Source organism: Palaemon carinicauda, chromosome 27, assembly GCF_036898095.1.
Source record: "Palaemon carinicauda isolate YSFRI2023 chromosome 27, ASM3689809v2, whole genome shotgun sequence".
NCBI classification, from domain to species: Eukaryota; Metazoa; Arthropoda; class Malacostraca; order Decapoda; family Palaemonidae; genus Palaemon; species Palaemon carinicauda.
In genome coordinates, this window is record NC_090751.1 from 83990089 (window position 1) to 84012539 (window position 22451).

At 33.3% G+C, this 22451-nt stretch overlaps 1 protein-coding gene across 2 annotated transcripts in view; it reads right to left on the reverse strand.

The window, feature by feature from the left end:
• The window catches only part of LOC137620779 (uncharacterized), a 650311-nt gene extending 630156 nt beyond the window's left edge, over nt 1-20155 (reverse strand). For both annotated transcript variants that reach the window (XM_068351207.1, XM_068351206.1), the window contains exon 1: nt 19994-20155. In XM_068351207.1, the coding sequence (XP_068207308.1) occupies nt 19994-20143 (150 nt within the window). In that variant the 5' untranslated portion in view covers nt 20144-20155. The remainder of the gene's footprint in view (nt 1-19993) is intronic.
• Between the last annotated feature and the right edge of the window lie 2296 nt (nt 20156-22451).

The window sequence follows — 22451 nt, forward strand, 5'->3', positions numbered from 1 at the left end:
TCCAATTTCAATTTATCGTCAAAAGCAAAATTATTATATAACAACAAAATGTTTGACGAAGATGATTTTTTTTATAACTAGAAGAATTTTGATCCTATGTTTATCAAGGTATTGGACAGGGAGTATTGAAATCCATGCTTAGATCGAAGTGTCAACTTACAAAATACATATCACTTGAGTAAAGACAACATTTGTTGATTTTTCCAGATGTTGTAATTCCCTTTATGGATGTATATATGTATGTATGTATGTACGTATATATATATATATATATATGTATGTATATATAAACATATATATATATATATATATATTACATATATATATATATATAGATAGATAGATATATGAATGTATATATAAACATATATATATATAAATATATATATATATATATATATAAATATATATATATATATATATACACATATACTGTATATGTATATATATATATATATATACTGTATATATATATGTATATATATATATATATATATGTATATATATATATATATATATGTATATATATATATATATGTGTGTGTGTGTGTGTGTGTGCGTGTACATATATATTCATTAAGGGAAATACGACTTCAGGAAAATCAACAAATGAATCAATCCTTGATTGGAAAATTTGTCTTTACTCAAGTTATATGTATTTTTTAAGTTGACACTTCAAGTTTTTGCTATAATAAAGTAAAACTAGAAGAGTTGGAAGCCCCAGGTCTACATGGCTGAGGACTATGAAGCGCGGAGTAGGAGATGATGAATGGATAAGTATTGAATTAAAAGCTCAAGATAGAGACAACAAGCAAAATCTAACCGAGGGCCTTTGCGTCAATAGGCGTAGATAATAATGATGACATATATATATATATATATCTATATATATATATATATATATATACACACACAAACACACACACACATATATATATACATTATATATATATATATATATGTGTGTGTGTGTGTGTGTGTGTACTGTATATGACGCAAAGCCTTCTTCTCTAACAGCGTTTAGTACCTGAGAAAAAGTAAGACTGTTTCATCGATCCTTTGTTCAATAAACTATGTAACTTTTAAACTCGGACGTAAAGATAGATATATATGTGTATATATATACATATATATATATATATATATATATATATATATATATATATATATATATATAAAGTATATATATATATATACACACACACACACACACACACATATATATATATATATATATATTCGTATAAGCATAATATTTTGATACATTAATGTCTGGATTCCCTTGCCGACCTTGGAATCAGAGCCCCAAGCAAAATCACTTAAAGTCAATAGAATCTGACCAGCAAGGAATACTTGTATGACAACGACTGTACTGCGTCTTTTGAATATGCAATACAGAGTATAAGTTTTTATTTGTAACCGAAATGAAGACAATGGTCAGATATTTACTAAGTAGTGGTATAGCTTGCACAAAATGTCATTTGAAAAATATTTATAGAATACGTATAAACATGCAAATAATATGTATAATATTCATAGGACATTTATATACAAAAAAATAATAAAAATAAAGGGACAAAATTTAATTTCAGGTACAAGATGGAGGAAAAATCTTCAAATCTATTGAAGTTTTAAGGCCGCTAATGAATGACAAAGGCAAGGATAGTGACACTGCCATAATAAGCAGGACAATGCCCTAGAGAATGACCATATATCATACGATCAGCTCCTAAGCCCCTTCTCTACCCAAGCTAGGACCAGGGAGGGCCAGGCGATGCCTGCTGATGACTCAGCAGATAGACCTATAAGCTTCCCCAAAAACCCCCATCCTTAGGTTACAACGACGGTAAGGTTGCTGAAACTAAAGGAACTAACGAGTCTGAACGAACCTCGAACCCCCGTCTTGCGATCACCAGGCAGAGACGTTATCAATAAGGCCATATCAAATAATCAAATGTACTCAGCATAAATCGATGCCTCACTACATCAAAGAAGAAATAGGAATAAAAATGGGAAAATGGGGAAAACAGTTTACGACACCAAGGAAGGATAAATCACACCCAATTGGTTCCAATGACCAAGGACGTTCTTCATCAACAATTTGATCATGAATCAACCGGCTCCTTTCTTCACCCACACTCTCCCCAACCTCAAACTTACGCAAAGTGAAATATGACGTTCAATGAATCAAGGAATTTATAACAAAGAGCCTCATAAAAAGGTTATAAAACTGAGAATCAACTTTATTATCATCATCATCTCCTCCCACGCAAAAGGCCTCGGTTACATTTCGCCAGGCGTCTTTATCTTGAGCTTTTAATTCACTACTTCTCCATTCATCATCATCTACTTCACGCCTCATAATCCTCAGCCATATAGACGTGGGTATCCAACTCTTCTAGTGACTTGTGGAACCCAGTTAAAAAATTTTTGAACTAATCTCACCTGGGGAGTGAAAAGAACAACTTTATATAAAAATATATAATTTCTCACACACACACACACACACACTTCGTCACATGTTCATAAATTGCTAGATAATATCAATATATTGCAATTCCGCGCTTAAAATCGATAAGTCTCCCGTAAATACTGTATTTTCCCATTAAAAAAAAAAAATCCAGCATGCCACCAACAAGTCGACCCAGCTATAAATTAACACCGGCTATAATAAGGTTTGGGGCTAACAGCCTCTTCCCTTGACTTGCTGAGACCTAGAAGAATATAAAGTTATCTTCTGGAGCCATCCCTTATGAAAGCTGCATCGCAAAAACACACACATATGCATATATATATATATATATATGTGTGTGTGTGTGTGTGTGTACATATATATATATATATATATATGTATGTATATATACATACATATATATATATATATATGTATGTATGTATGCATGTATATATATATATATATATACATACATATATGTACACTCACACACACACACACACACACACATATATATATATATATATATGTGTGTGTGTGTGTGTGTGTGTGGATGGTGAGGCTGCAGACTATATTAGAGACTATCGAGCTTGAGCGGAGCTCCAACTCCCGTCTTCCATATTGCAAGACAGAGAGGTTTCTAAAAGGCTATCACATGACTGCTTGTTCATAGCAATCAAACATCCTAATCAAGGATGTCCCAATTCACTAATAATAAATCATATCATTCCCAAATACTCAAAAACTTATAATTTACATATGATTGCAAACATAACAAAATAATAAACAATGAAAAAAGTGATGATTTTCGTAATATGTCGATGATAAGATGTAGTTATTAACAAGTGATATTAATGAAGGAGAAATATGAAATATTAACAAAATTTATCCTTCCAAATAATAATACTTCAAAAACTTCCTTGTAAAATCAAGGAGTTGAATTTAACCGTCATTAACGTAACAACAATAAATTCTAATCTGCAATCTGCGAAAGACAAATAAAAAAAAGAAAGGTCGTAAACCTCTGGAAAAGATAAACACCCTCAATAGATCAACGAAAATTTCCCGAGAGGGAAAAAAGGCACCGTTTCAGAAAGTTCAGATGAACAACAAAGGGAAAACAAATCACTGGGAAAATGGTAAATGGTCCTGGAGAGAGATTTATCTTTTCCAAAGATGAAAGGCTTTTCCCCCCCAATAGCGTTGGGAAGCGGCCTCACTCGGTGCAAAAATCGAAAAATCGCTCGTATCCCCAAGAGGAAGATAAGCTCTTTTTAAAGGTCATTCAGGCAAATAGTAGAGAGCATTTGATTCGTGATGAATACTGGATATGATATATGAGCATGTACATTACGTACGTGTGTGAAGAAACCTACTGTATAAACAGAAAGTCAGATAGTACTACAATGGATCCCTCTCTGGTTAGGGCTCATGTTTTCTTTCCCTGTGCATATAACGAATAGCCTGCCCTATTCTTTACACATTCTCATCTTTCCTCATGCACTTGACTGATATTACCAAGCTAACCGAAACAAATTATTAACTCCTGCACTGTAATTGTTCAGTGGTCACTTTCCTCTTGGTAACGGTAGAAGAGACTCTTTACCTCTGGTAAACAGCTCTTTTAGGAGAAAGACACTCCAAAATCAAACCTCTTGCCTTCGTTAGTGTCATACTCTTTGTGCCATGGTCTTCCACTCTCTTGGGTTAGAGTTCTCTTGTTTGAGGCTACACTCGGACACCCTATTCTATGTTTCCTTTCCTTACAGGGCTGTTTTTCCCTGTTGAAGTCCTTAGGTTGATAGTATCCTGTTTTTCCAACTTGGGTTGTAGACTAGATAATAATAATAATAATAATAATAATAATAATAATAATAATAGTGAAACAACAACAACAACAACAACAATAATAATAATAATAATAATAATAGTCCCCAACTTTGTCCCGATTTTGAAATGATCTTCCCATTCTCGCAGTTGAATCTGTAGAATTACATTAGTTCAGACTTGCAGCAAATGTTTTTATGTTGAACAGGTTGCCATATTTTTAACGTTTATACTAATATTAAAATATTTTATGGTTTTTATTAAATACTTATAGAGAAAGTCTATTTGCTAGACTTATTTTTTTTCCTTACATGTCTACTCTCCATGTTTGAGCCCCTAGATTTGTGGTATTCTGCTTTTCCAACTAGGGTTGTAGATGATAATGACAAAGATGATGATTATGATCATCATCATCATCATCATAGAGCTATGACAAGAATAATGATGAGGAATAACACTAACATACAGAAAAAAAGAGCAACATGGATACGAGAGCAAACTTAAGTAGAAGATATTCTAACATGTGAAAATAAAAGTGGATATGGACAGGACATATGAATAGATGGGCATTAAGAATAACAAAATGGGTCCCTAGAGATTGTAGAAGAAGCAGGGGAAGAAAGAAACTACGATGGATGGGCGAGCTAAGGATATTTGAGGGTAAAGTCTAGCATAGACTATAAACAGATGCAAGTGGAAGGACATGTCTGCGGCCTTCATCCTGCTGTGGACAGGCAATAGCTGATAATGATGATGACGATGATATATATATATATATATATATATATATATGTATATATATAGCCTACAACCCTAGTTGGAAAAGCAGGATGCTTGTGTATATATAAAAAAAAGTTCACATCTGTCCATTACTTTTTGCTGTATAAACCTATTAGACGAAGCGCCATTTATATATATATATATATATATATACACATATACTTCGCAATATTCATTTTCAATCGTTTACTACTGGATCAATATGTCAACCATATAAAGAAGCATTTTCCGTCCACTTCCAATCCACTAAAGCATTCCCCGCCATTACGCTTCGCTAAAAAAAGGCAGTTTATTCTGATAGACATAAATGAACCTTATCTCAACTCCAGTTCATCTCACTCTGAGGTCACAAACGAATTTGAAGTCCGGATAGAAACGCAATATAATTAGGGAACACAGTGCGCTCTCTCTCTCTCTCTCTCTCTCTCTCTCTCTCTCTCTCTCTCTGCTTAAAATATATACAAAATCTAATAAGTGGAGTTCTCAATCACCCTTTACCACAATGAAAGTAGCTCCCCAACTTACATTTCAGAAACTTTGGAAACAAAAATGGATCGAATAAGGATTTTTTAACCTAAAATAAAAAAAAAATGGTGGACAATAACTTAATAAGAAGTTCATCATAATCTAATATCTATTCTTTTTTTTTTTTTTTTTTTTAAATATTGTTGATTTTTATTTTAGCATTTAAAAAAGTGATTTGTTTGATAAAACAGAGACAGCTGAAGGAAACAATCTTGCACGCGGCAACAGGTCAGCATGTTTGATATGCTGAGATTTCTCATGATATGATAGATGAGTTTAATATTTAGACTGCTTGCAAGCAACCCAGAAAAGATAAAGTTAAGAAAGACATCTGGGACAGGTGGATAACAATATGCACTGTTATAATAATAATAATAATAATAATAATAATAATAATAATAATAAAACCAGGAGAATCCAATCCAAAAGGTATTAGGACACTTGTAAATACGTAATTCAATAAATAATTATCGTCATAAGGGAATTAACCTATTTGTATTAAGTGCTGTTGCTTTATGAACAGGAAACACAAAATTAGGAAAACAACTTCTTTATCAAAATTTCATCAGAAGAAATCCTCCATTCTCTTGACACAGTTTCTATAACACTGAAAAATTTTGGAATTCACTTCATGGTTCTGTTTTTCCTTTGTGATTAAGCAGCAACCTTCGACCTTAGCTCTTCAGAAGTAGAGTAATGGTATAAATTTAGAATAATTGTAGTCACAACCAGAATGATCTCAGCATTGATTATGTTTAACTTTGTATGACTCTTTTAAAATTTTAGGTGTGATTCTCGACAGCAAATTTACTTTTGAGAATCACATTAGATGTGTCTTCTTGAATTGCACTAAAAGATTGGCTTATTGAGAAAGTCTTTTTAACTGTGCGCGTGGGTGTTTTGTGTGTGGGGGAGGGTGGGGGGGAGGAAGGAGAGGTTATATAAGCCCACGACACAATCGGTGTTGTGCAGGTCTCGGAAGGTAATTGAATCAGACGACATGGGACGTCATGCGACTAAATGGCCGATTCAAAACGAACACCTTGGGGAAATGCATTCGGCAAACATGGTAAAGAAGTTTTGGGGCTTTGAAGTAAACGTTGATGAGGACTGAAAGACTACAAATTATATTCTTTTTAATTTCATAATAAATTTCATTAAAAAATATCTTCGTGGTAAAGTAATCTCGACAAAATAATAAATTTATATAGGCTACATATTTGTTACGTTAGAGACAAATAATTCCCGTAAGTTAAACCTTTAAAAGAATAATTCATGGTTATCTTACAAAACAATATTATCAAGTACCGTTTTCTAAGGTAATTCTAATTGCTCAACACTTATCCATCTATCCTATTACACACTTCATTTACCTAAAGCATAACGAATTGTAGCTGTCAACAATATCGCCAAACATTGTCGATAGACTTAAATAATTCCCGTAAAGTTTAACCTTTAAAAATGTCATCCTACAGACAAAATCTTTGCCCGAATAACTTCATATTAACACAGGTCTGTCAGGATGTTTTCTGCAAACTCCTTTTTTTTTTTTTTTTAACTCACATTTTCTGATAACCTATGTCTTGAACTATGTCAAGAACATAGAGACCACCCTCAACTCAGGGCTGTTCTCACATTACGTTCAACTCCGCCTTACATAAATCTACATTAAGCCTTATATGGGAGGTAAAAAATATTCAGACTTTCATGAACTTTTGCGGGGACTATTGCAATATATAAAGAAATGACACTTTTATCTAATTATAATCTAGCGTATACTATAAAGGAAACTAAAAGGTGCTATGATAATAAAAGTCTATTGCACGAAAACTTTTGAAAACGAAAAGCAAATTACTTAGCTCAAATATGATATCAAGCTAAAAGAAAATCATGATACTCGTTGTAAAATTATTGAAATTTGACGTCAGGTGGCGTGATTTCCCAGGTAATTGAAACCTGCGAATGTGCCTCGATTTTCCTTCCATCTTTTCATTTTCATTTCAAGCCTGGCAGCAGCATTCCCATTTCAGCCCTTGTTTGCTTCAGAATATGAAAGTGCGAAATACAAGATTACTTGCATTTGAAAAATATTGTATGAAAATGTTGAAGTGCAAGATTACCCACATGAATAAATATGTGTAGGCGTGTTTAAAAATACGAAACAAAAGATTACTAACGTGTAGTAGGTAGAAGGTTGGCCATGGCATCAGCCACCCGTTAAGATACTGCCGCTAGAGTGTTACTGGGTCTTTTGACTGGCTAGGCAGTATTACATTGGATCCTTCTCTCTGGTTACGGCTCATTTTCCTTTTGCCGACACATAAATAGAATAGTCTGGCCTATTCTTTACATACCATCCTCTGTCATCATACACCTGACATCACTGTGATTACCAAACAATTCTTCTTCGCTTAAGGGATTAACTACAGCAAAGTAATTGCTCAGTGGTTACTTTCCTTTGGAAAGGGTAGAAGAGACTCTAGCTATGGAAAGCAGCTCTTCAAGGAGAAGGATACTCCAAAATCAAACCATTGTTCTCTAGTCTTGGGTAGCACCATAGCCTCTGTACCATGGTCTTCCACTGACTTGGGGTAGAGCTCTCTTGCTTAAGGGTACACTCGGGCACACTATTCTATCTTTTTCTGTTTCACTTGTTTTTACTAAGTTTTTATAGTTTATATACGAAAGATTTATTTTAATGTTGTTGCTGTTCTTGAAATATTTTATTCAAATTGTTAGTTGCTTCTCTTTTAGTTTCTTTATTTCCTTTCCCCACTGGGCTATTTTCCCTAAAGGAGCTATTGGGCTTATAGCATCCTGATTTTCTAAATAGGGTTGTAGTGTAGCAAGTAATAATAATAATAATAATAATAATAATAATAATAATAATAATAATAATAATAATAATAATAATAATAACATATACAAGTCTGAAAATACGGAATGCAAGATTACACTCGCATGTGTAAATATAAATACTTGAGAATAAGTTAATGTGTCTATCATTTCAAAAATAAGGTCATCAAGTTATATTGAATTGTCTAAATTTCAAAGACTGACCAGAACAGAACATGTCTTCCGAAAAGGTACACTGTTGAAAAATTTGCCGTAATAAATCCGGCAATCACCTCACAACATTTATTCCAGGATTTTTACCGTTTTATAAACAGATATATTAACCAAGATCTATAGACCCTGAAATTAACGTTAAGGAGTGATATTACGGTAACCAACCAGTAACAGATAATAACAAAGCAAAGTAAAATTCACGGTCGCTTGTATTTTTCTTAATTACGGTTGTGAACAGTATATTTTTACGGAGAATATCTGATTAAAATTAAGTTTTTTTTTAATAGTGTACAGAGTTTGGTTTTGAAGTATCGAAAAAAAAGAAAAAAAAATCTGTTTCCGATATTACTCTTTTCATAAACGAATATCTTATACGAAGTGTTACATACTGTTTAATAAGTAAATATTCTTTGAAAGGTTATTATAAACCCGTTTGGTCTCAGCCTATCCAAAACTAGATCTTGTTCTCATCAATATTTAATAAAGCTACATAAATAAGTTTAATTGCTGATCCAAGGTGTGGCACGGATTTCCACGGAACTTTAGGGAAACTGATTATATTCCAGCAAACTTTGATCCAGATTTGGATAACGAAACTTTCCTTAAACTTTTTGGAAAATCTTATCACGACTAAGACGGGATCGACATTAAAAGTCTACGATTTAAAGGTCACTCATGAATGGCAGAAGTATGACACTTCTTCACCCAAGCAAGGACCGAGGATAGCCAAACAATGGCTGCTGATGACTCAGCAGGTAGTCATTTGGTCTTCCCAAAAACTTGCTTTACTTAACTCACAAGGATGGTAAGGTTGCAGTCTCCACAAGATACTATAAGATACTATCGAGCTTGAGCGGGTATCGAACCAGAGTCCAACTGATCGTCAGGCAAGGACATGTCCAATATGCTATCACAATCCCTGGTAGTGATAAGCCTCTCTCTCTCTCTCTCTCTCTCTCTCTCTCTCTCTCTCTCTCTCTTTTTGAAAAATTCCTTGATGAAAGTTTATTGGAAAGATTTGATAAAAAAAAATGCATTCTGCGACCTTATAGAAGAAGGAAGCGATCGGTAAGACAGGCTCGAAATTGATTCTCCCACGAAGACATATTAACTTTTTCTACGGACGTTGAAGTGTTGACAATTTCCCTTACACGAAATATTTAAGCCCCAAATTTGAAACTGGAGAGAGAGAGAGAGAGAGAGAGAGAGAGAGAGAGAGAGAGAGAATGTCCCTCTAGCCAGGACAAAACATTCTAAAGAATCCACGCTACGCAATCCCTATTTGACCCAGAGAAATAAATGATTTCGATGAGAGTACGGCAACAGGCGAGGATGAAGCTAGGGGAAACACCCTAACAAATAGACCACTTGGGGAGAAAGAACTTTTAAGCGTTACGTAATGAAAGGAGAGAAAGGGGAACTTCATCCGACCTTTCCCTTCCGTAAAGGTGCGATCGCCTGATCCAATGGGAACGTTTAAAGGAAACGTTTAAAGGGGTAATAACGTTTGTCAGATGTTGGTCCATCTGACAGATTCCCCATTACCCTCCCAACTCCACCTTTACGGTGCCAATAGCTGAAGTGAAATCTCCTGTATTTGTATTCAGATTGAAAGTGAAGGTATACGACGCGCGCACACACACACACACACACACAGAGAGAGAGAGAGAGAGAGAGAGAGAGAGAGTCTTAAAAATGCATAAGAGTGAAATGCAAAGTCCAAATAAATTGTATAACATGATCAGATGTGAAAATTAAATACTTTTTTAAATGTCTCACACAAAGTTCGACTAAGAAGAAAATAAAGCTATTTGTATCTTAATACTTTTTTGGAAATACAATTTGGGAAGTTAAAGCAATTCCAGACTGGAAAAGCCCATGGCTCCTAAGTTTGAGACTTCGACTTTAACCCTGGCAGGCAATTATAAATCTCACTGGGTAATTATCTTAAGTGATGCCTACCTAACAAGCAGGTGGAAACTGCTATACAATGGTTTCGTAATCTCTAAGCTGGAAATAAAACAGGGTCTCAAATTATACCGAAACCTTAGATTCAGATCTATGAAGATGAGTTGTTGATGATTCTAGGAAAATCATTATGCAGGAGGTGGGGGATATATATATATATATATATATATTATATATATATATATATATAATATATATATAAATATATATATATATATATATATATATATATATATATATATATATATATATATATATATATATATATATATATATATATATATATATATATATATATATATATATATATATATATATATTATATATATATATATATATATATATATTTATATATATATCCCCCACCTCCTGCATAATGATTTTCCTAGAATCATCAATAACTCATCTTCATAGATCTGAATCTAAGGTTTATTTCCAGCTTAGAGATTACGAAACCATTGTATAGCAGTTTCCACCTGCTTGTTAGGTAGGCATCACTTAAGATAATTACCCAGTGAGATTTATAATTGCCTGCCAGGGTTAAAGTCGAAGTCTCAAACTTAGGAGCCATGGGCTTTTCCAGTCTGGAATTGCTTTAACTTCCCAAATTGTATTTCCCAAAAAAGTATTAAGATATATAAAAAAAAAGCCCAGGCAACATCTTGGAAGATTTGATTATCCTAAAAAATGCTTTTTTCAATAAACCTATCATACAAAATAAAAGCATTAGAATATAAAACCTGGTGTATGGAAGATTGTTAACAAACTATCAGATTCAGTTATTCTTAGTGAGAAGGTTTAATTTATAAAGCTCCGAGAATTAAGAGGTAGTTGAAAGCAATGAAAATAGCTACGTTTGCTATGCCTATTCACAAAGAGCTATGCCAAGAATAATGATGAGAATAACACTGACACAGAAAAAGAGCAACAAGGATACGAGAGCAAACTAAAGAGGAGGATATTCTAACGATATGCATTAAAAAGGAATGGACATGGGCAGTACATATAAAGAGAAAGTCAGATAATATTTGAACATTAAGAATAAGAGAATCAGGGGAAGGAAAAGAAGACAATGGATTGCCGAACTAATAAAATTTGCATGTATAGAAGGGCGTAGAAATACTATAAACAACCGCGAGTGGAAGGGCATGTCTGAGGCCTTTGTCCTGCAGTGGATTAGTTACGGCTGATGATGATGATATACTGTGTGTACATGCACACACATTTCATATATATATATTATATATATATATATATATATATATATGAGAGAGAGAGAGAGAGAGAGAGAGAGAGAGAGAGAGAGAGAGATAACTAATACGAAGGACAAGTTATTCAAAAATAATTGTCTTAACTAATAAACAGCGAGCAATTTTTCCCGATCAACAAAACACTGTTGGTGCCCTTAACACTTCCTCTTAAATATCCTGCTTGATAAAAATGAATATCAGAACAAAGGGGATATACCGTTAGAAAGCTATGTCTGGTGCAGGAAAGATTTCATCACTTGTGTAGTGACACAAAAGGAGTATGTTTCTATTTTTGTACTGGAAATACAAAAAGGCAAATAGATGTGAAAGATAATTAATACACGTTTCCTTTCCCCAGGAATATGTAATAATCCTTAAACTATAGAAAAGCTATGCCATGAAAAAAAAAATCATGCAATGCCTGATTATCGAATGTATTTTCACTGGTATACTATATACCGATTCGGAATAATGATAATAATAATAACAATAATAACAATAATAATAATAATAATATCTCATTGAATATGATAGCTGCCTCAGTAGCATTGATTTTGTATTCTATCTTTTCAATAAATCTAATAAATAGGGTCTACTACCAAAATAATAATAATAATAATAATAATAATAATAATAAGAATAATAATAATAACTACTTCGCACCTTGAAATAAGATTTATTAAAAACGTTGATCGGTTCTGTAGAGAGAGAGAGAGAGAGAGAGAGAGAGAGAGAGAGAGAGAGCGAGAGAGAGAGATAATCTGTAACACCATGAAACCTGTCAAAAACTTCATAAAAAATTGACAGGACTAAAACCAAAGATGTCGGAAAAAAAAAATCCCAACTCAGAGAAATATGTCACTTTGTCTTCCTTAATATTTCGTAGGATATATAAAGAAATTGTATATTCGACGTAATATGTCTGGATATATCCATTGCAGAGTCTCGCAAATAAGCCAAAAATAACACAGCAACCTCCTATGTAAGATTAGAACATCAGGTGACAGCAACATAATGTATCTGATTTCTTAAATGTATACTGATGTATATCTCTTTCTGAGAGTAAGGGTTTGTATATCACCATGATCAGCAAAGATAAAAACTAAAATAATGCAAAGGAAAATGTGAAAATCTGAGAAATGGCCGTGTTCATAAGTGAGAGACTGATTTATTTACCAAGTGTTACTTGACGTCATACCTGCAAGGGTCTCCTGACGCCAGTCAAGGTGAGAGATCGAAGCATGAGAGGGATACGATATTCTCATTAATGCGTAGGCTTCATTTCTTGCACTTTCATCACACAAGCAAATAAAGAAGCCACATTTGCATATGCAAATCGTGCGGGTTCCCAGCATGATGCATTCGAGAACTTAAGAGTAAATTGAGTATATTCTGGTAGGAAAAGTTCTCATGTTTTTTGCGAGCATGATTATGGAATACTCCAAAGTCAGAAAAAAATAATCTTTTAACTTTGCATGTGGAAAACGATATTGGTAGGCTGGAATTGTATTGCTAAAAATAGGAAGAAGTGCAGATTAATATCATTACTACTTTTATTATTATTATTATTATTATTATTATTATTATTATTATTATTATTAACTAAACTGCAACCCTAGTTGGAAGGGCAGGATGCTATAAGCCCAATGGCTCCAAACAGGAAAAATAACCCAGTGAAGAAACGAAATAAGGAAACATAGAATAATGTACTTGAAAGTACTGTACCCTCAAGCAAGGGAACGCTAACCTAAGGCAATGTAAGATTATGAACCATACAATAATAATAATAATAATAATAATAATAATAATAATAATAATAATAATAATAATAATAATAATAATAATAATAATAAAACTTTGCCCGATTTATTAAAGATATCAGGCATCATTTTCATCATTACTATTATTAATAGTCAAACTACAATCCTAGTTAGAAAAGCAGAATGATACAAGCCCAAAGTCACTAACAGGAAAAGCAGCTCAGTACGAAAAAGAAATAGAAAAGTATAGAAATGATAAAAACAAATCCATCTGATTAATAATAACGTTAAATACATAAGTCATACTATTTAAACTATAAAACGAGACTTTTCTTCAACCAGAGCAACACCAAAGCATTTGGAACAAGTTTGAACTTCTGAAGTTTAAAGACGTCTAATAGGGAATGAAAGTATACAAACGAAGTTAAAAGAATCATTTTAAAATAACCAACAAAACTAGGATTGATTAATTGATTAAGAAAACTATGCACTGAAAAGAATCGTTTCAAAATAGCCAACAAAACTGGGATATGAAATGAATGGATAAAAGATATAAACTTCGAAAAGTATGGAAAATACACAGTTAAATTCGGAAAAAAGTGTTCTTAAGCACATTTAATAAACAATGAATGCATAACTCAACTAGAGCGGCAATCAGTAGAGCGCAGACCTCCGCCACGGCATCTCATTTCTCGACCTTGACCATGACCTTTGACCTGGGACTTTCAAAATTGAATCACTTCCAGGTCTCAACATAAAAATCAATCCCTGAAAGTATCACTACTCCGAGTAAAATTGTGACCAAGAAGTTGTTCACACACAAACAATCTTTTGTTCGTCCTTTGACCTTGAACTTTGCCTTTCCAAATTGATTCACTCAACATAATCCCAGGAAGTATCATTGCTCTATTAGTAAAATTATAGCCCAGTAGTTATTCACGCACAAACGACCTTTTGCTCGACTATGACCTTGACCTTTGACCTAGGACTTTCAAAATTGATTCTCTCAATGAGTAAAATTGTGGACAGGAAATTGTTCACACACACACAAACAAACACACAAACAACGGTGAAAACATAACCTCATCTCCAACTTCGTTGGCGGAGGTAATCAAGACCGTTGTATTCCCCAGGAAAACAAATTGAAGGTACAATATATCAAGCAGTAATGGAAGATGGTAATGTTGTAAAGCATTTCGAATTAAACAACATTGGGAGAAATGTGTAATCCAGATGTTTGACGACGAATATGAAGGGGTGTCTAGGGGTAATATATATACATATATATATATATATATATATATATATATATATATATATATATATATATATATATATATATATATATATATATATATATATATATATATATGTGTGTGTGTGTGTGTGTGTGTGTGTGTGTATGTGTGTGTGTGTGTATTTTTGGATGGAAGAACTGTGTTATTTGCAAAATCTTATGCAAAATAACCTTTAGTTCACGTAAGGCCAACATCACCAGCAATAACAAAAATCCGTTGCTACACCTTTTCAAGAACCTAGATACCATGTTTAGCCTTAAAACGTAATAAAATAAAATCATTACTAATATATATACGGCTTTTTCATTCTACATGCATGCGTTTTTTAAAACAGAATTCTGGCGTGAAATATCAATTTCAATAGAAAAGAGGATATTCGCCTGAATACTAAATTATGTGGTGAATTTTAATGGAGTAATTACCAGCGTTCTCTCCTTTCTATTCTAAAAGACATTCATAAAATTCTTCAAGGATGAATGGCGAAAATATAAGGGTTTCGCCTTTAATTTCTTATACATATTCTTCAATCGTATTCCAAACACTCGTACATTAATACACTATTACAACAAATTCAGCCGTTTCTAGTCCACTGCAGGACAAAGGCCTCAGATATGCCCTTATTCATGTCTGGGGTTTGGCCATTTTCCTCAAAAGCAGGGTGGTGATGATGATTTATATATACACACATATATATATATATATATATATATATATATATATATATATATATATATATATATATATATATATGTGTGTGTGTGTGTGTGTGTGTGTGTGTGTGTGTGTGTGTGTGTGTGTGGGTGTGTGTCCACAAACACATTATAAATGTATTCAGTATTTTTTCCTTTGGCTTCAACCTTCTCCCACCACCAATTCAAAATCAAATGCTCGATCCCAACACTCTTCTTGATTAATCGTTTTATATCTCCCATAATCACATTCTTCCTAAATACATGTTAACAAACTAATTAATATAATACTCCTTTTATACATCGGAATAATTGCCCTCCCTAATCATTCCTTTGTAACCTTTTAATATAAAGTCATGGGGTCCAATACACTCCTGAGATCATAGAGAGAGAGAGAGAGAGAGAGAGAGAGAGAGAGAGAGAGAGAGAGAGAAATTCAAGTCGTGTATGATACGAATCTCATAAGGGAAAGAAAATCGAAGCTATCGAATCCAATTAAGACTTAATGGGCGACATATTTCAACCCCTATCTCATCTCATGGGTTGAAATGACTCGCCTGCAAGAAGATAAGGCGAATCAAAGGGAAAAAACGTCCCCTGGCGATAACTGATGCCTCTCTCTTATCGGTCTAAGGAGCCTATTCATTAAGATGGGACTCGGAGATCGTCTCGTGAATTCTTGGATTCGGGATGATCTTGAAGTACTGGTTTATTAATGGCAAATATCTGATAAAATATGAGAGAGAGAGAGAGAGAGAGAGAGAGAGAGAGAGAGAGAGAGAGATAGAGAGAGAGAGAGAGAGGTTCCAAGTTCATATACGTCTATTATCAAAAGTAAACAAATCTGAAGTCAGATAAATTACCCTTTTCCTTTATCATAGTTTTAATATTTACATTTTTGAATAGTTAAAATAAGTATATAATGTTTCCCCAAAAATGTATTTCCGTAACGCAAACCAAAGAGACATAAGTAATGTCAATCATTTTTTGCTCAGATCTTTCCAGCAACCAGGTCTCACATTCCACCATCTAATTAAAAACGAAAAGCCTCGAAATAGAAAAAAGGGGGGCGGGGGAGGTATAATTCCAAAAGAAATCTCTTCTTTCAATAGGGAATTCCAGTGACGTCAGCGTTCATTCCCCAGACAAAATTCGCCCCGAGTTTACTTTTATGGGGGAAAGAGGATCACTGGTTTGCCAGGCACGGAACTATTTTTACTTTTTTTTTTTTTTTGGCTTAACGCTCTCGTATTCTCGCGAAAGGAGACTGCAAAGCGTCATTCAATCATTGATTTAAATTTTTTCCCCAATTTAATGTGATGTCAGAGAGGAGATTCATTGAATTATATATACGCAAAAATATTTTTTTTTCTTCTTCATTGACTTCTGAAGATAATAATCGTTAAATATAGGATTTTCCATTAAATAATTTTATATATTGTATTACATTTACATCTGATATGGAGAAATGTTTTTGTATTCTAACTTTGAATGCATTCATTCAATCATTAAAGATCTAAAATGTAATTTTACTTATACATTAGTTTTTCCGTAATATTAATTGTTAGAAAGTCAGACAATTATGTCATGAACTATAAAATCATAGATATAAAATTTCATTCTTTTCGGCGTTCAGGTTATTATGAGAGAGAGAGAGAGAGAGAGAGAGAGAGAGAGAGAGAGAGGAGAGAGAGAGAGAGACGTCCTTGAGTAAATCATAAAAAATAAAATGCTCCTTTAAAATCTGTAACATCAATCTTAAGTTTTCAAAACAAAATTATAATATTGAAAAAACACGAGTCAGTGGAAAAAACTGTGACACAAGCAGACTGCGACAGCTGCAATCAAACGCAACAGTCACACACACATACATATACATATCATCCATAGCATAAGAGAGGTGGGAAGAGCAGTCAAATATGAACAGTCAGACTGGGACACCTATAATCAAATCCTACACTCACACATACATACGTACGTACAAGTAGCAAACTATACCATATTTGAAAAGTGGGAAAGATGGGAATAGCATAAATGGTGTTTAGGAAAGAAAAGATGTCGATAGTTTAAAGGAAAATATCTCATTCAAAAGTCAGGATCAGGAAGGACATGTACAGTTTGCCCACCTCGTTTGGAAGAAACTCTTCCCCAAAGCAACTGCAGCGAAGATTATGGCCACGAAAAAATTGGAACATTCTTGAACGAGGGAGTCGAAAATCAATAATCACAAACCATCTGAATAAGGCAGGAGAGCAATACTTTCGTTTTTAATCTATACTGAAATCATATACCAATATACTGCTCACAGCCAAACTAGATAACATCATTATATCAGTATGCGAAAAAAAACTCCCGTACACACGTGATATTATTTTATAGTTTTAGGAATATAAGAAGCCTTACTGACAACACCGTTTTTACAAACTGAATGCTGCCATCCTCTCAATCAAAGGCAATATCCGCACAATGACGTCTACGAAAAAGGGCAATAATACAGAATGGATGAAACCCTAGCAATGATCAGATACCAGAAGAGAAGACGTATATCTAACGCCTTTCTGACAAGGCACGATTCCTATGTTTTGGGATGATCATTTGGCATTACAGTATATATAATATCTGAGCTGTATGGAAAGGTGTTGGGGGCCTGGTCGGCCATTCATCGTATGTATAGAATATATTTATTTTAATGTTATTACTGTTCTTAAGATATCTTATTTCCTTGTTTCCTTTCCTCACTGGGCTATTTTCCAAGTTGGGGACCCAGGGCTTATAGCATCCTGCTTTTCCAACTAGGGTTGTAGTTCAGCAAATAATAATAATAATAATAATAATAATAATGTGCATGACTGTAAAAGCACCGAAATCCCAAGTTGGAACAGTACAAAATGAAAACAGATACGAGGACTTTCATAAAAACATTATAGAAGAAAGACGACACAACGAATTGCCTGAATGGGTAATGCAAAAGGTACCTTCTTAAGTCATGAACGAAATAATGGCTCGAAATTGGAGGAAAAAAAAATAAGGGATGAATAAGATGAGAGAGATCATTAATAAGCTATCGATAAGATACATGCCTATGAAATAAGACTGAGAAACGAATCACAATTACCTATTCATAAAGAAAATTAAAAAAGTGGTTGGTTGGGAGGGGTAAAAGATAAATAGAAATAAAAGGTGTCATATGATATGAATTTATATTTCAAAATGAAATTATCAATTAGCTAAGAAAATGAAAGAAATAAAAGAAAAACAAACAAACAAATAGGTGAGGTCAGAAGATATTGTTATGTTTCTACAAAATGGAGAACTAAACATAATCATAAAACACTAGAGTTTGATATATACTGGATTCCAATTTCTTTACAAATAACAAGAAATAATATAGAGATATCCTAAGGATTTCAAATGCAATGAACACATGATAAACAACTATAAAAAATGTAAAACTAAATTTTTAATGCACATACCAATAAATAAAAATAAAGCAGAAAATTCCAAAAACTTACAGTATATTTTCCTTTATGAGAAAAAATGTAAAGTTTCAACTCAAATTTTTATTCGAATCCATAGGAAAGACTTCATTTTTGAACAGCAAAAGCCAATTTCCCTCTTTGTTGTGAAAATGCCAAAAGAGAGATTTTACCCAATAACGCCTTATTGATTCAGATAAGAACCAGGGTATTGGAAACATCTCTCAATTGAATAATGCATCAATATTTCCAATAACATTACCTTGGTGCATTGATTATGTATGCATACTTCTAAATGTAGCAGTTTATTATATATTCAGCTTGCGCAGTTACATATACCGACATTAGTAATCAATGAAAAAAGTGAAAATTTCACCTACCAATAAAAGTATGTAGTTATTTCGATTGGGAAAATGCTCGATAATAAAAATAGAGCATCAGAAGAGGATAAAAACACATACTTAGAAAAAGCCTCTCTTCTATTCAAGTAAAAAGAAATGAAATAATATCAAATTTATTCCAAACACGATTTTATTCACCTGACAAGTAATAATATCAAGAAGCAATATGATGTAGATGTTATTCATCAACTTATTGAAGAAACTACAGACAAAACAATCTAAAATACTCTCTCTCTCTCTCTCTCTCTCTCTCTCTCTCTCTCTCTCTCTCTCTCTCTCTCTCTCTCTCTCTCTCTCTCTCATAACCATTAACCTCTTCTGAGCCATCAGCCACGGAAGAGATTTTATCGATGATATGAATCAGCACAATTATATGTGGAGAGAGAGAGAGAGAGAGAGAAGAGAGAGAGAGAGAGAGAGAGAGAGAGAGAGAGAGAGAGAGATCCTGAACAAAATAAAATTGGAACAATTGTTCCAGAGGCATCGTCAACTCACCCTTTCGTGATTTTGTTCCATAGTGTTACAAAAGGCTTCCGGAGGCATGTAGTTCCCATGTGGGTGGGCAACAGAGTGGGCGGGAGTTGCGATCAAATCGACACGCCCACATCTTCGAAGGACGAGACCTTCGGGCGTTATAACACCCATTAGACCCTCTCCTGAAAAAAAAAGGGGGGGGGGGATATGTATGAGAAATTTGAAAACATGCTGTACTGTATATGGAATAAAATGGTATTTTTATTATAAGTTGTTAAGCTACAACCCGAGTTGAAAAAGCTAGATGCTATAATCCCAAGGGCTCCAGCAGGAAAAAATATCCCGGTGAGGAAAGGAAATAAATAAACTAAGATAAGAGTTATGAACAATGAAATATTATAAGAACAATAACATTAAAATACTTCTTTCATATATAAAATATAAAAACTTTAAAGAAACAACAAAAGTAAGAGAAATAACATAGAATAGTGCCCAAGTGAACCTTAAAAGAAAGAGCTCGACCCCAAGACAATGGTAACCAGAGGAATTAATATCAATACGACAAATTTTCTAAAAGGAAATCAAATTATATCGGAAAAACGGTAGAACTAATTAATCAATATCAATAAGACAATCTTTTAAAAGTAAAATAAAAGTATATGGAATAAAAACGGTAATAAGAGAAGAATTAACATCAATAAAACGAAAACTTAAAAAAAAAAAATCAAAATATAAAGAAAAAACGGTAATCATGTTTTTATAGTTTATATAGAAAATATTAATTTTTAATGCTGTTACTCTTAAAAATTTTACTTTTCCTTGTTTCCATTCCACACTGGACTATTTTCCCTCTTGTGACCCCTGGGCTTATAGCATCCTGCTATTCCTACTAGGGTTTGGGGCTTAGCATGTAATAATAATAATAATAATAATAATAATAATAATAATAATAATAATAATAATAATAATAATAATATGATTTTTTATCATCAATATTACTATGTCTTTAGGTCCCTTAGATATGTTCCAATAAAAAAATTAAAGGCTCAGGCCAATGGCAGCTAACATAAAATTGATACAATATATGGATTCTGTAACCATAAACAAAACACAGAGTAGCTTAAAAAATACTTGTAATTCAATAACAGCATCATAAAATAAAACCACAGCATGACACGCGAGAGAGAGAGAGAGAGAGAGAGAGAGAGAGAGAGAGAGAGAGAGAGAGAGAGAGAGAGATGGAACAAGATAAAAACAATATAATATTTGATTTCGTTCGTCTAATACTGAAAAACATTAAGTGAAATCATAATGAAATTAGAACTGAAACTTTCTAATTAGAGATCACAGCTAATCCAGAAAGCCATTGGGGTGAGAAGTATCATTGCCTAATACAATTTACTTCAAAAAAGTCAATTTAGAAAGCTTTCAATTAATTGGACATAAAAGGTTTTCAATTGGGATAAAAATGGCTCTCAATTGGGAGCAGCTTTTATATAACCAAAATAACGGATGAAACACTCTTTAAAATCAATTTCCCCAATTTTGAAAATAGATTGAGTTCGAACACAAAATATGCAATCACACTGAGTGTAAAATCCAGTCAGGCATTAAATGCACTCCAAAAGGATTTATTTTCATTGTATAAGCACACCAGTCGACTTTTTGACACGTATCAAATGCTTAATCTTGAAAGAAAATTGAAATTTGTATTACTATACTCGACGCGATAGAACGAGATAAGAGATTTGTAACGACCCAAGAGAAGGTTGTGACTCAAAGGCAGGATGAAAGCAACTGAGTAACATTATTACAGAACACTCGCCTTTATATACAAAAACTCAATGCAACAGGAAATTTCCTGTTCAACCGACAATGCACCGGTTAACAGTTAACGGTGAGAAAAACAGACACGTTATTTCAGGTTCAATGTTAGTGCGAGGGGAGAGCGAAGATCCAAGCATAATATATACACAAAATGAAATGTCGTTACTATGTACGATCGTGTGACACACGATTGGTACAGATTAAAGATGTGGAGCAAGGTTGGAGAAAGGCGGCGAGCCGGTGATCTGTGATGTGGCATAACGAAATCCTTAAAAAGCTGGTACCCTCCCCTATCTGCCCTTTCTTGCTGCGCTGAGTATAACAACAACAAAAATCAATGGAATCGAAGTAAAAATCAAATCAAATTACAAGATGAAATGAAATTCTAATCTGGCCTAAGAGGAGAGTAAAAGCTAAACAGAAATAACTAAAGAATGAAAGGGAGAAAAATGGAGACGCTGAGATGGACTGTTTACCGATATGAGTGTAGTAAGAAAGATTAAATAGGTGAGAAATGTGAAAACATGGACAATAAATTTCAAAAGTGGGTTACTGACGGTGACAAGATGGATTATAGTGCTTTGACGTAAAGTGATCACAAAACTAGATAACAACTGGAAAGAACAGGAGGTGCTGAAAGGAGAACGCAAAA